The sequence below is a fragment of the Rhamphochromis longiceps genome, linkage group LG10 (assembly GCF_057381845.1).
Source record: "Rhamphochromis longiceps isolate RC_006_pf linkage group LG10, R_longiceps_female_GT1.1, whole genome shotgun sequence".
Taxonomy (NCBI): Eukaryota; Metazoa; Chordata; class Actinopteri; order Cichliformes; family Cichlidae; genus Rhamphochromis; species Rhamphochromis longiceps.
Window position 1 is genome coordinate 36,575,818 of NC_140566.1, and position 13,491 is coordinate 36,589,308.

The 13,491-nt window shown below is 45.0% G+C and overlaps 2 protein-coding genes across 4 annotated transcripts in view; one reads left to right on the forward strand and one right to left on the reverse strand.

Moving 5' to 3' along the window:
* LOC146661438 (amyloid-beta A4 precursor protein-binding family B member 3-like) overlaps nucleotides 1-4,713 on the reverse strand; it is an 11,960-nt gene extending 7,247 nt beyond the window's left edge. For both annotated transcript variants that reach the window (XM_085421497.1, XM_085421496.1), the window contains exon 1: nucleotides 4,380-4,713. In XM_085421497.1, the coding sequence (XP_085277623.1) occupies nucleotides 4,380-4,428 (49 nt within the window). In that variant the 5' untranslated portion in view covers nucleotides 4,429-4,713. The remainder of the gene's footprint in view (nucleotides 1-4,379) is intronic.
* A 1,875-nt stretch (nucleotides 4,714-6,588) lies between these two features.
* Nucleotides 6,589-13,197, forward strand: LOC146661439 (steroid receptor RNA activator 1-like). Of its 2 annotated transcripts, none has more exons than XM_085421538.1 (6): nucleotides 6,589-6,886; nucleotides 8,561-8,674; nucleotides 9,591-9,677; nucleotides 9,753-9,916; nucleotides 12,300-12,408; nucleotides 12,477-13,197. In XM_085421538.1, the coding sequence occupies exons 1-6, from the start codon at nucleotides 6,862-6,864 to the stop codon at nucleotides 12,818-12,820; spliced, it is 843 nt and encodes a 280-aa protein (XP_085277664.1). In that variant the 5' UTR covers nucleotides 6,589-6,861; the 3' UTR covers nucleotides 12,821-13,197. The 2 variants fall into 2 exon arrangements, with proteins under 2 accessions (XP_085277664.1, XP_085277663.1); XM_085421537.1 differs by having other exon boundaries at nucleotides 6,589-6,806.
* Nucleotides 13,198-13,491: the final 294 nt, after the last annotated feature.

Sequence of the window (13,491 nt, forward strand, 5' to 3'; positions counted from 1 at the left end):
TGCTGGATGCTGCTCTCCTGCTTATGTTGATCACTTTGTTTCACACTGTGAAGCTGCTACGTTGGTCATTCTAAACAAAGTCACTTTAAATCTCAATTGTAAATTTTAGACTGTTATTAACCCTTTTACCTCAAAGTGTACATTTACTCCCCTTTATATTTTTAGATTTATTCTTATTCGTACTCTTCCTATATGTTGTTCTTGTGCTCTGTATGGAACTGGAGCCTCGTCGTCTCGTCTCCATATACCGAACTGTACATGGCAGAGATGACAATAAAGTTTACTCTGAGTTTGAAAACCCTCGTTGAAGATTTTACAAAATCTTAAATATTCTTATTTTAGTCTTCTGTTTAAACCAACTAGCACCCCGTGATGATGATGATGATGATGATGAGTGTTACTCCATCCATAAATGCGAGTCAGGGTTCAAATAAAGCACTAGCCAAAGTAATCCCATTACTGCACTCATCTCTAATCGTGTCGTCAAACTTCTTTCAGATGTGAAAATGTTCAAATGTTCTGAACTCAGAGTTCAGACAAACATTCATTTTGTGTGCAGCTGAAACATGCTGCTCACTGTCAGCTCCAGCTTTGAGTCCACAAACTGAGCTCAGACATCCATCACCTCACAGCTGCTTTAACCTCCTAGAACCTGCGTCCTCATATGTGCACATCACATTTTGGGTTATTTAGACCAAAATACTCAATTTTGCTCTACAAGGGCCTGATATCCACTTACGAGGACATTATGCTGCTACTGTTCTATCGAAATTTTAAACAAATATCCTCATATGTGGCTCTCACTTTTCCTTAAAAACAAAAATCAGGTAATTCTTTGTTTTTACATTCATCAGGTCCCAATCAGCCCAAATATCAAAGAGAGTTCGGGTCGTATGGGGTTAAAGCACCGCTCTGCCCATCATCAGATCAGGTATCGATCCCGGGACATCAGCACTGCTGTCTGCTGCAGAGGACACGTCCATGCACGCGCAGTCAGCGCTGACACATCACAACTGCATCGGTTCACTTTGAAAGCAACGGCACTTACAATCATTTTAAATTCAATGAAGTGAGCGGTTGCATTTCTGTATAGACACATTCAGCAGCTCACGTTTAATGAAAGCGTCCTTTTAAAGGCAGCTGAACGCTCTGTGATTGGCTGCTCTCTGCACTGAGTCACCGATGTTCAGATGTGCGTCCGTGGATCTGAAACGTTTTCTCAGGCGGATTCTGAACGAGCTGCTTCTCTGGTTCCCTGCAGGGTCCTGGGTTGTTCTGGAGAATCCTGAGCCTGAACATAAGTTTGTTTCCACGAGCTGTCCCCCGAGCATGGACACGTCCACCACCTTGTGTCCTTCAGGCCTCCTGCTCTGCTCTCACACTGCTGACTCTCTGAGCTCTGAATGTTCCTGTTTTATTCCTGATATCTCTGTAAAAACTACAACAGGAGAGGCCGGCGGTGATCGGAGGTCACGCTGCGTTAGAGGAAGAGAGGAAACCGGAGAAGCTGTGAATAATTAATAAGTGCTCCGAGACACCAGACGCTGAATGGGCTGATTAAAAGACAACGATACGATCAGCCTGAGACGGGGAGGCGGGGCCATGCTGCTGACCAGCAGAGCTGCGGCCTGAAAGTCGTTCCCACAGCAGAGCACTGATTGTGTCAGACGACAGTTACCTGTGATTGGGAGCTTATACACACTGAGACGCTTACATTCAGTCATGTGGGGGATTTAATATTCCTGGTATATAATCACACGTGTTTCAGATTAAGATGAAAGTTTAAAGTCACGCTCATCCAAACCTTGATTTTAGTCTGTTTCCCCAAACAGGGAGAGACGCCTGCTGAGCATGAACTAAAGGTTTGTCTCATAAATGTTCATGTTGAAGCTGAACGTTGAGCTTCTGCTGGTTCAGGGCTGAGACGGCACCAGCGACTGAGATACGAATATAAGAAATACTTTGATTATCCCGTGTTTGGGAAGCTTCCTTTACAATAATAATAATAATAATAATAATAAGAGAGACTCCATCTGTTGGTCAAAGTTACAAATTTTTGTTATTTTTTTTTCTTTTTGTTTGTTTTTTCAAGAAAAAATCCGCCTTAGCTTTTTATTCATTTTCTAATCTGTATTTGGGACATTATTTTGTACATGTGTGACCCGGCTGTTTTAAATGGTATGAATAATAGAAATGAATGATGTACCGCGTTACGTATTTAAAATACAAAATATGAGTAACTGTATTCTGTTACAGTTGCCGTTTAAAAAGGTGGTATTCAGAATACAGTTACTTTGTTGAAATAAATGGATTACACGGTACTTCCTGTTTCATATGTTCGGCTACGCCCTCTCTGTTTTTGGTTTCCACGCCCCAAACAAAACGAGGCTCTAATGTCTGTGTCTCAATCTTGCGGCCGCATGATGATAAGAAGGAATAAGTTATTCACAAAAATGATTTAATATGAAGGCAACAGGCAGAGTGTTACGGGCATCGCCCTAAAGCAGCGGTCCCCAACCCCCGGGCCTCGGACCGGTACCGGTCCGTGAGTCGTTTGGTACCGGGCGGTGAGAGTTGAGGCTCAGGTGTGAAATGTCTGGTTTTCAGGGTTTTTATCGGTTTTCAGTGTTATTTTGTTATTGTTTTTATCGTTTACTCGGTTTTCCTGGGTCTTTTCACGTGTGTTATGAATAAATCTTCTTTTTTTTGGTACCGGTACTAGTTTCATGTTGTTGTATTTATCCGCGACACCTTAAAGGCCGGTCCATGAAAATAATGTCGGGCATAAACCGGCCCGTGGCGCAAAAAAGGTTGGAGACCGCTGCCCTAAAGCATGTAGCCTGATGGGCAGCGTAGCCCGTGCTGCAGGGAGGATGGACCCGTGATGTGTCTGTGAGCGAGGAGGGAGAAAAAGGAAAAGTACGAGCTGTCACCGAGCAGAAACGGGAGCTGGAAGCATGTAAATATAATAATAACCACTGCAGCCAAACAGAGAGCCTGACGAGCCCAGCTGTAAGTAAGCTGTTAAGACTCGACTGTACGCTGTGTTCCTGTTTTCCTCTGAAACAATAAGCTCCGTTGCAGCAGCCTTTCAACGCCTCTCTCTGTCTCTGCTAGCAAAGTTGACCCAGACAACAAAGTAAAGCTAGTTTTCAGCTACGAGCCGACACGAACCCGACGTATCAGCCAGAGGTCCCTTTACTACGGTTCGGAGCCGCGGACCTGTTTTATATACGCGAGGAATAGTTTTCTACACGAGATCCCTGCAAAAAGTGCAGCCTTACCTAATGTAAAAAAGCATGATAATATAATAAGTAATCCAAAGTATTCAGAATACGTTACTCTCATTGAGTAACGTAACGGAATATGTTACAAAATACTTTTTGGATTATGTAATCTGTAATCTGTAGTGGAATACATTTCAAAAGTAACCTTCCCAACGCTGCATATATATGAGAAACATGGCAGCTCTGAGTCTGGTCCAGCCCTGGATACAAACAGCTGACTTCACAGGCTGTGACCTGAGCGTCCTGTGTACCGACTGCAGCGGAGCTTTAGCTCATAATGACCCTTTAAAAGACGAGTGATGGAGGACAAACACCACCGTCCTTCTGTAGACTTTGTTGTGTCCCTCTGTGTTTTCCTGTCCCTCTCTAATGTTTTGGGCCTGATGAGGACCCCGAACACCAGAAGGTCAGTCAGTTAGCCAGTGAAGCTAACAAACAATAAAAACACTGAAGACTATTTCTGCTTATTCTGTTACTTTTCCTCCAATCAGCACTCATATGCTGGTTAGCTGGAAGACTTAAAGTGAGCACTTAGGTTATATATCCAAATGCTTCGCTCCGTGTAGCCACGTACCTGCACAAACAAACTCTAGAGCCAGGCTAGGGCTAACACATGGTATCATGCTAACAGACCCCAAATAACAACAACAACAAATGTTCTTAAATATCTGTGAACCTGTGTACCCCCTCTCTGCGTCCAGTAATATTTCTGTTTATATTTATACATTTGACAGCTTAACGTTGACTACAGTGATGGCTGTGCTGACAGATCTGCTGCAGCTGGATAATCCACGTTGACAGTAACTGTGTGAAAGGTGCACCTGCTGGCTACATACATGATGTACTGATACAGACTGAAGCTAAAGCTCTAAGGTTCAATCATGACAACATGCTAACACAACGAACATAAGCTAACAAGTTCAGAATCATGAGTCTGTGTCAGAGCAGTGAAGCTAAAAGGTCAGAGGTCATGAGATTATGCTAACAGGCTGCAGTTTCATTTTTGTGGACAAACACGTTAGCAGGTCCTGGTTAGGCAGCAGCAGCACCAGGACCCCTGTTTGCATGTATGTGTGATTGTGTGTGTCTTACCATCATAGTTGACTATAATGATGGCCAACATGTAGTCCTTGCCCATCATGGCTCCGCCCTCCAATACGTGTGTTCCAATCAGCTGATCACCAACACACACATACACATGGGCCCAGAGGACGGTTGTTAACGTCTTCTCCCGTTCGCCTCTCTCTCTCTCTGTCTGTCTTTCTCAGTGTCTCTCGTTCCTCCGGCTGGCGCTCTCTCCGACGACACCATCAGTCTTCTTCTTCTCCTCCTTTGTGCTTGCCCAGCGTTTGTCTCTCCCTCTCTCTCCCTCCTCTCTGCCTGATAAACGATGCTGCTTGTCCTCCTCTCCTCCCTGTCCTCCCTCTCCCTGACTCTCCTCCTCCTGCTGATGTCATCACTCCCCTCCCTCTCCTATCTCACCCTTCACTGTAAAAAACTCAGTGTTACTACTGTGGTCGCGTTCACATAATGTCTGGTAAACAGTCAACTCGAGGCACTTCATATTGTACAGTAGACCCTACAATAACACATACAGAGAAAAACCCAACAATCATATGACCCCCAATGAGCAGCACTTTGGTGACAGTGGGAAGGAAAAACTCCCTTTTAACAGGAAGAAACCCCCGACAGAACCAGGCTCATGGAGGGGCGGGGCCATCTGCTGTGATTGGTTGGGGTGAGAGAAGGAAGACAGGATAAAGACATGCTGTGGAAGAGAGACAGAGATTAATACTCCTCCAGATTTGGAGGTCTGATTCTCATTCCCACTGTTTCACACTCGGCTGCAAACCGTTCCAGTGCGAGCTGGAGGCCAGCACTCCATGAAGCCAACAGAACCACATTTTTTACAAAAAAACAAAGAAGAGACTCTGAGACCACCCAGTGAAGCCTTCAGACACTTCACTACGCCTAGACGTTCTGTCCATAAAAGTTATGAAGAGAATCGATGACAGAGGGCAGCCCTGGCTGAGTGCAACACCCACTGGAAACCAGTCTGACTTATTGCCGACTACGCGGACCAAGGTTGTATTAGGATGGCATGGCCTGCTTCAGAGACAGGGATGATAAATATGAACAAGTATCTCTGCCTGGTTTTAGACATCCAGCAGTTAATGTCATCAGTGCAGCTGACAGAGGTCACATCATAAGATCATCTGCACGGAACAGCAGGAGATGTTGTGGTTCGTTATGATTGTACCAAGTGGGAGCATGTACAGGCTAAAGAGCAGTGGACCGAGGACAGAACCCTGAGGGACCCCTGACTGGAGTGTGATTACTTTGACCGTTAGATATGGTGACAGGCAATTCATTTTGTTTGTTTTCAAATCATTTGCTGAGAAATGAAAGATTATAAATGATTAATTATCAGTGGCTCTAAGAGGTGTGACACAGATGTGACAGGTTGGTGGGGTCGAGTACAGAGACTGTAACTGATGAGGAACTTCAGGTGAGAAAGTTTAAAAATGGTCTTGTGGAGTTGAACCTCTATTTCCTGGATCAAAGTTTCACTTTTCACTTCACTAAGGGGAGCACGATACACGGTTATTAGTTTGACTTTCACAATAAAATACTCCAGAGATCAACTAATGACTGCATCCAGGTTCATTAGTTTGTTTACAGTCTCGCTCTCTCTTTATTTCAGGCTCACTGCGTGTCTCACTACGTCATCATATCTGTGACACAGCGGCCACGTGTCCCGGAAATGTTTGTAATGTTGGGCGTTCGTGAAGCTCGAGACATTTCAAGATACAGAACCATTTCCTTTTCAAAGTAAAAGCCTTAACATTACATGTAAGAACATGTTTAAACGCAACACTATAATCGTTTATTTTATTTTCTAGTTTCTGGGCTTTTACTAACATTTATAAATTATTAACTCTAAAAAGTCATCTTGTTTCTTTGTTTGCTTGTCATAATCAGAAAACATGTATATTTACTCACTTAAGTAACTCAGTTATTGTATAATATTATTGTTAAATGTTATATTTTTATTATTTTATCATAGGTTATTATTTTATATGCAGCAATTTATTTTTATTCCAATAATTCAGTGGTGACAGAAGAGTTTTCTCTGCTTTTGCACATCTATCTCTCCTTGAACAAGAAAAAATACATATAAAAATGCATATCCTTTCTAATATTGGTCTGTGTAAATGCTATAATATTTATTCAGAGTGATATTAGAAAAATATAAAATAAATAAACGTTTCAAGAAACTTTTGTTTTGAAGCTGGACCGGAAACCGGAAACCGTTCCCCGTGTAGTCTGACCCGGGCCCGGCGTGTCCCGTCCACAGCAGGACTCTGTGTTGGTTTACTTTAAGTTTAATTTGGACCAAAGTTGCCCCGAAGCTTCGGTCCCTGTTTAGCTCGGTGGATTAGCCTCCCGGTTAGCTTAGCCCAGCTTCCCGCCGCTGCTCTCTGGACTCCAACATGGAGGACATGTACGTTAAACCCGGTGAGTTTCCTCCTCCCGGCACAGAGCGGCTCTGCCTCCATGAAGAAGGACATTAATGTTAATGAACGGCGTCGTGCCCGGTAACGATCTGCTCTCCTCTCATCGTCTATTAACAGAACACAGTGACGAACTTCATTCACAAATCTGTGAATTTAAAGTTTTTAGGACTACAGGTAGTAAATAAATAGAGTGTAAACATAATCTGTGTCAGGTACCAGTTATTGGGTTGTTATTCGACATTCGGCCAGCAAACAATCCATAAAATAGAAATGGAGGGTTAGTGTTTTATTTAACGGTAACGGGCTGTTGCGACTTGTATGAGTACGTGTAAGGTTACATTTGAATTTATGTCTGATTTAAACATGCCGTTTGTAGCTGATTTCTCTATGAGTGGAGTCTTCGTGTTCAGAATGATGAACCGGAGTTTGGTTGGACTGGCTGGACACGTAAATGAGTCCGCCTGCTCAGCTGGAACAGAATCACCTGAGAGCCAGGTAGTACCGGACTGCAGTCACGTGGTCAGCTGACTCCGAAGGGAGTCTGTGTTTATCTAACATCAGAGACACCGCGCGTGGAAAGAAAGACGAGACGAACCTCATTCAAAAACTTGTTAGTTTTACATTTCGCGGAAGCTTCAGCCAGCTAACACACACCTGACACCTGTAAATGTTAGTGTTTCTTAATCCTGAGTGTATTTATGTTCGGCTCACGAGTCATGCACCAGATGATCATCATCCAGGTGCAAACAGGAGTTTCATTTGATGTTTCCACAAACTGAAAGTCCTGATCAGGTTATAGCGGAAATCACGTGATCAGTGACGGCTCGATAAACGACCTGACTGACCTCCTTATGTTTACACACACGTGGACAACGTTAGTGTTGCTGTTTTTAGATTCCAGAGCTGCTTTCATTGATCAGTTATTGATTACGAGGCATCAGATGGTGTGTTTCTGTCTGACTGATGAGGGTCATTGATCACATGAACAGCTTCAGCCATCTGTCACAGGGCAAACTGGGGTATTGATCCCAGTGTGCTTTAAATTAGAGGATGGATCATGTGACCAGTGAGGGGATCAATAATCAGTCACATCTGAGTCACAGTAACGAATCTCCACAATCCACCTCCTGCGTGATGTGAGTCATGTGAGTTTGTGTTGTCCCTGAACCTCACACCATCTCACCTTTACCTGAAACGTCCCAGGTGGAAGGACCACGTCTTTATCTGAATTCTGCAGACTGTCAGGTCCCTGCCGTCAGCAGTGTTCTCAAAAATAGAAACGCTCTTTGCTGTTGTTCAGACTCCATTTTTAATTCCATTAAGTAGAAAATCGTGGGGCGATCGTGGCTCAAGAGTTGGGAGTTCGTCTTGTAATCGGAAGGTTGCCGGTTCGAGCCCCGGCTCGGACAGTCTCGGTCGTTGTGTCCTTGGGCAAGACACTTCACCCGTTGCTTACTGGTGGTGGTCAGAGGGCCCGGTGGCGCCAGTGTCCGGCAGCCTCGCCTCTGTCAGTGCGCCCCAGGGTGGCTGTGGCTACAATGTAGCTGCCATCACCAGTGTGTGAATGAGTGTGTGGATGTGTGGACGTGTAAAGCGCTATATAAGTACAGGCCATTTTACCAAAATTCTGTGAGCTCGGCCCTTCAGGTGTTTCAGGAAGCATTTGTACGGGCAGCAGTGGAGCAGACGGGACTGCGTGCAGCTCTTACTGAGGAACGTTTAGAGCTGGTTTAAAACTCCCAACTCTTTGAGCAGGTAACCAGGAGCGGGGCTGGAACGACCCCCCTCAGTTCTCCTATGGCCTTCAGATGGCCCACGGACCACAGAGGAACCTCCTCAACAAGAGACCGCCTCCAGCGCTGACCTCAGGTACGAACAGTAGTGATGTGTCGCTCGATAATGAAACGGCTCTTATTGGGAGCCGTGTTTCTGGGTTTTTTCCTCGCACTTTTTTTCGCTTCACGCCGCACGTGAGCCTTGTGTTTGTGGTGAGCAGAGGGGGGAGGGGCGGCAGTTACACTCACAGTAGCACAGGAACAGAGCGGGAGGGAGAGAGAGAGCCGGGGGCAACAACAGACAACATGGTGACATTAGAAAGGTAGAAAAGAAGCAACATCTGGACCCATTTCAGCTTTACTGACAACACAAAGGCAGAGTGTGAGTCTGCAAGAAGACGCTGTCGCACAGAGCTGCACAAACAACCTGCAACCTGACAACTGTCCACCCATCAGTGCAGGGGGAGATCAAACAGTCAGCTGAGTGTGATATTAATGAAGGTGCCAGTGTGTCTACACCACCACAACCCTGAACCAACCCAGAGCTCTGAGAGCGTTTGCAGAAGTCTGACCCAGCAAGACACGACTCAGCTGATAAAGACCTGCAGACATGACCGCACTTGATTTCCAACTATTTTCAGTTGCTGATGTTTAAGGATTCAGAAAGTTTGTTCACTGAATCCTGTGAATGCACTTCCAAACAATCCTGCCTGCATGACGGAGAACGTGCGTCTGCGCTTTGTTTTGCATATTTTCATTTATATTGTGTTGTGTTGTGGTCTGCAGTGTTTTGTGTTGTTAAGTAGTTAATAGTAGAATTGTAAATAGTTGGTTTTTGTATTTTATAATTTATGTTTTACATTTTATGGAGTGAATCAGTATTTCATTTTGTCCATAATTTTATGTTGTTGTTGATAATAAATTGATTCAAGCAATAAAACAAACAGTCAGCTGATCCACCTGCTGCTAAGAACTACAACCAGATACTTAATAATGACCTTCACCTATAGGTGCAGGAGCCCCACCTGCAGCCCCTCCCTCCTCCAACCCTCTCGCACCACCTCCCTGTGCTGTAGCTCCGCCTCTACTCAACCCAGGTAAGAAAGGTTTCTAATGAGATGTGGTGAGTTTACACCTGACAGCTGAGACATTTATTGTTTGGTTTCTCCCAGCTGGACCCCCACCTGGTGCTGTGGCCACGCCCCCTCCTCTTCATCTGGGGCAAATGAGGACTAAGAGAGAGGCTGCGATCAGCCAATCAGAGAGTGAGCCTGAAGTTGAGGGCGTGATGTCGGTGCTGAACGGAGCGCTCGCTGCCTGCAGACGCGCTGTGAAAGTGAGTTCAAAATATGACGTCATTCAGGGGTAAAACCGCAAAGGATTCTGGGAACTCGTGGCAAGCGGTACTAGCGCACGCAGGCTTTCACATGAAAACAGTCACACAGCGATAAAAAGAAACACAAAATGGCAAGAAGCTGTTGTATTATTAACTGCAGTAGCCGGTCGCATGACAGCCACGGGAAGCCGACGGGTAAAGAGATCGTTGTTAACGGATTACGTCGTTGAAGAGAAATTGTTCGAGCCATGTTTCCGAAGTAACAAAGAGCCACGGATGGTCTGGATTGCAGCCATTCAAAGAGCAAATATAATGTCCCAGAACTCTCACAGGTTAGTCTGCTCCAAGCATTTACACACAGCTCAGTCTGCTGTTGTAGCAGTGATTCTTGAGAGAAGGGACAAAACATGTCGGGCAGATAAAAGACAAACCAAGGCAATGTTTATACAACAAAACTATGATTTTGTCTTCAAACAATTATATGTAAATATGTTTTTGAAAAATCAAAAAATATATTTTAGAAAATTAAAACCTGTTTTGTCCCTAATCTCAGGAATCACTGGTAGTTAATGCGTCATTTTCATAACATAATTGGTGATATAGGTTACAAGCAAGTCTGGCGCTGAACAGAAATTGTCGCGCTATGCTCCTTTGTTTATTGTGCATAAATAGTGAATTGTCCTGACACAATATTGCGTTTCGCTTCTGTTATTATGGTACATTGACAAAAACATATACTTTTATTCACAGGATAAAACAGGTTTTTTGTATCACTAATTGCCCAGTACGATTACAGCATACAGTATTATTGTCACTGCTACATTTCTGTAATGAACCAGAAATTATTTCTACTACTAATTAATTACCGTTGAGGTCAAAGGTTATATTAATAAACGGTTAACGAATGTGTATTTATGAAGACGATTTGTGAGACTGGTAAACTTATGATACGTACGATGGTCTTTCGTTCTACACGGTGCATTTCAAGGTCCTGCACCCATCCGTCCGTAAACTGTACCTGGGCTTGTTGCAGTGACCTGAAGTTACTAAACTTCATGAGTGTATGCACTCACTCCAAGAACCGTATGATTATAAATCTGAGCGTGGTGAAAGTTGGGCAGCACGCTGACGTCTTTTGACCCTCTGTGTGCTCGTAAGGGTCTGACCCTTTCGCTCCTTTGATTTTTTCCTCGTATCTTTTCTTTGACTTTTCATCAAGTCAGTCTTTGTACGGACCGGCATTGTTCTCCTTCGTTTTGTACATTCCTTTTTGGGGGGAAAAGAAAACGCAAGAAGGTTTTGGAACGGGAGAATGAACGTTTTGCGGTGCTGCAAATGCTTGCGTTTGATGCGGTACTTGGATTGTTTTGCCACGAGTTCCCGTCATGCAATGCGCGAAAGTCACGTGGTCTGTCAATCTCTATATATTACATCAGCAGGGGGCGCCACCACGTTGCAGTGAATGTTACTGTAGCACAAAGTGACCTTTGACCCTGAGCTGAAACTTTGGCTGTGTCCCAATTCAGGGTCTGCAGCCTTAACGGTCCTCAAGGGCCACCCACTCAAAGACCGCTAAGGCCGGAAGTGCGAGGCTTGTGAAACGGGACGGTCTAGCCTCCGTCGCGCTGCCCAGGTTGCCTAGCAACCATGATACTAACTGGAAACGTTTCACACAGCTTTGTTTGACAGAGATGAAGGAGAACGTGTTTTGTTCGTTTGTTTCTACACGAGCTCTGTGTGGTTTAATGAGGCTGAGACCACACGACTGTCAAACATGATTCCTGTGCTGAACAGTCGTTTAAGATTAGCTAGTAATTAACAATTAGCTGCTGTTGTTCATGAGACTAAAGTCATCTCACTGTGGTAATGTAAATATAATATGGCCAATATTATAGTTATTATATTAATCATTATTAGTTATTACAGCAGTGAGCTTGAACTCTGGGTCAAAGATTCAAGTTGCATTTATTTATTTGTCCTGTCACCTTAAATCTTCACTCAAAGACAAGTACCTGTGACAGTGTATATACAGATGTTTTATATATAAGAGACAAATATTGTTCTGTCTACACCGCCACATCCTTGAAATTCAGGGAAATGAAGGACGCGTTTGAGGCTGCATTTCGAGCAGCCTTCGAATTGGGACAGCCTTCGTCGCTGTCACGTAATCGTCCTTAAAATGCGGCCTTTAAGGCTGCAGACGCTGAGTTGGGACACAGCCATTATCTTCATCAGAGAAATAACCAGATATTTCAAATCACCTCTGAGCGTCACAGTCTCACCTGCAGTACCAGGTTGGGCCACCGAGAGGCCAACGAGTCATTTCCTTTTCTGTTAACACAAAAATGTGTTTAACTCAGAGCGACCTTTGACCTGTGTGCAGGCTCAGGTGTGTAATGAAGTGGCAAAGCGCCTTCACCTGATGGAGGACAGCTGGAGGTCGGGTAGACTGAGCCTGCCTGTCAGGAGGCGCATGGACACCCTGTCTGCAGGTAAGGTGTCTCACTGCACACCTGTGTGATCGCACACCTGTGTGATCACTCGTCTGTTTGTCTCTCAGAGTTACAGAAGGGTCGCTGGGACGCGGCTGATGACATCCATCGCTCTCTTATGGTTGACCATGTGACTGAGGTTAGCCAATGGATGGTTGGTGTCAAACGACTCATTGCTGAAACCCGAAATCTGAGTCCAGAACTGCTAGAACCACTTCAGAAAGTGAGAGGGCCGGTCGAGGACTCCGCAGAACCTGTCCGAGAACCGGTCAAGGAACCTGGAGAACTCCAGCAGTCTTTACAACTAGTCCAGAAGGAGGAAGAACCAGACTCAGCAGAACCAGCCCAGAACCCCGTAGAACCAGTCCAAGACCCCGTAGAACCAGTCCAGGACCCCATCTCGGAGTCCTAACTGTCCAGGACTCCTCTCTTGACAAACTCTGGCGCTTTCACCAGGATTTGCTGCTTTAATTCTCACCATCATGTACTTAAAACACTCTGGACTTTGGCCACTCCCAGCGGCTAAGCCTGGTAATCTTGGTATCTTGGGATTTTGAACTTAATCTTCCTGGACTGTATTGGGAACTTTGGACCGTAAACGAAGTCGCCCCTGATTCTGCTGCTGAAGCTCCTCCCCCCACTGTAGCACCCTGCCATGGTTTTGTTTCTCTGGCATCTTTCTGGGCTCGAGTCCAGCCCAGTGAAACCTGGTTTCAGGATGAGTGTCGGGTCCTGATCAGGTGGATCCTGTTTCTGTCTGATGTGAGAATAAATCTGGTTTCTGTCCTCGATTTGTGTCCGCCTCTTTAATGCTCAATGACTGACTGTTTCCTGATCCAGAACCACCGACATCGGGTATAAAAGTGTCATTAGTTTCTAAGTTTAGGACTGAGCTCAGTCACCCACCCGTGGAGGTCCTCGGTCACCTGGGTCATGGTGAGACTACCTGAGGTAGGCTCTTGAAGATATTTAACCCGTCCTCTGAAAGGCTTCTTCAGTTCTAAACGCTGGTGGTCCCACGTTACCCGGGTCCCACCTGGCCCCAGGTATGTCACCACCCTGTCAGAGGAAAGGTCAAACATC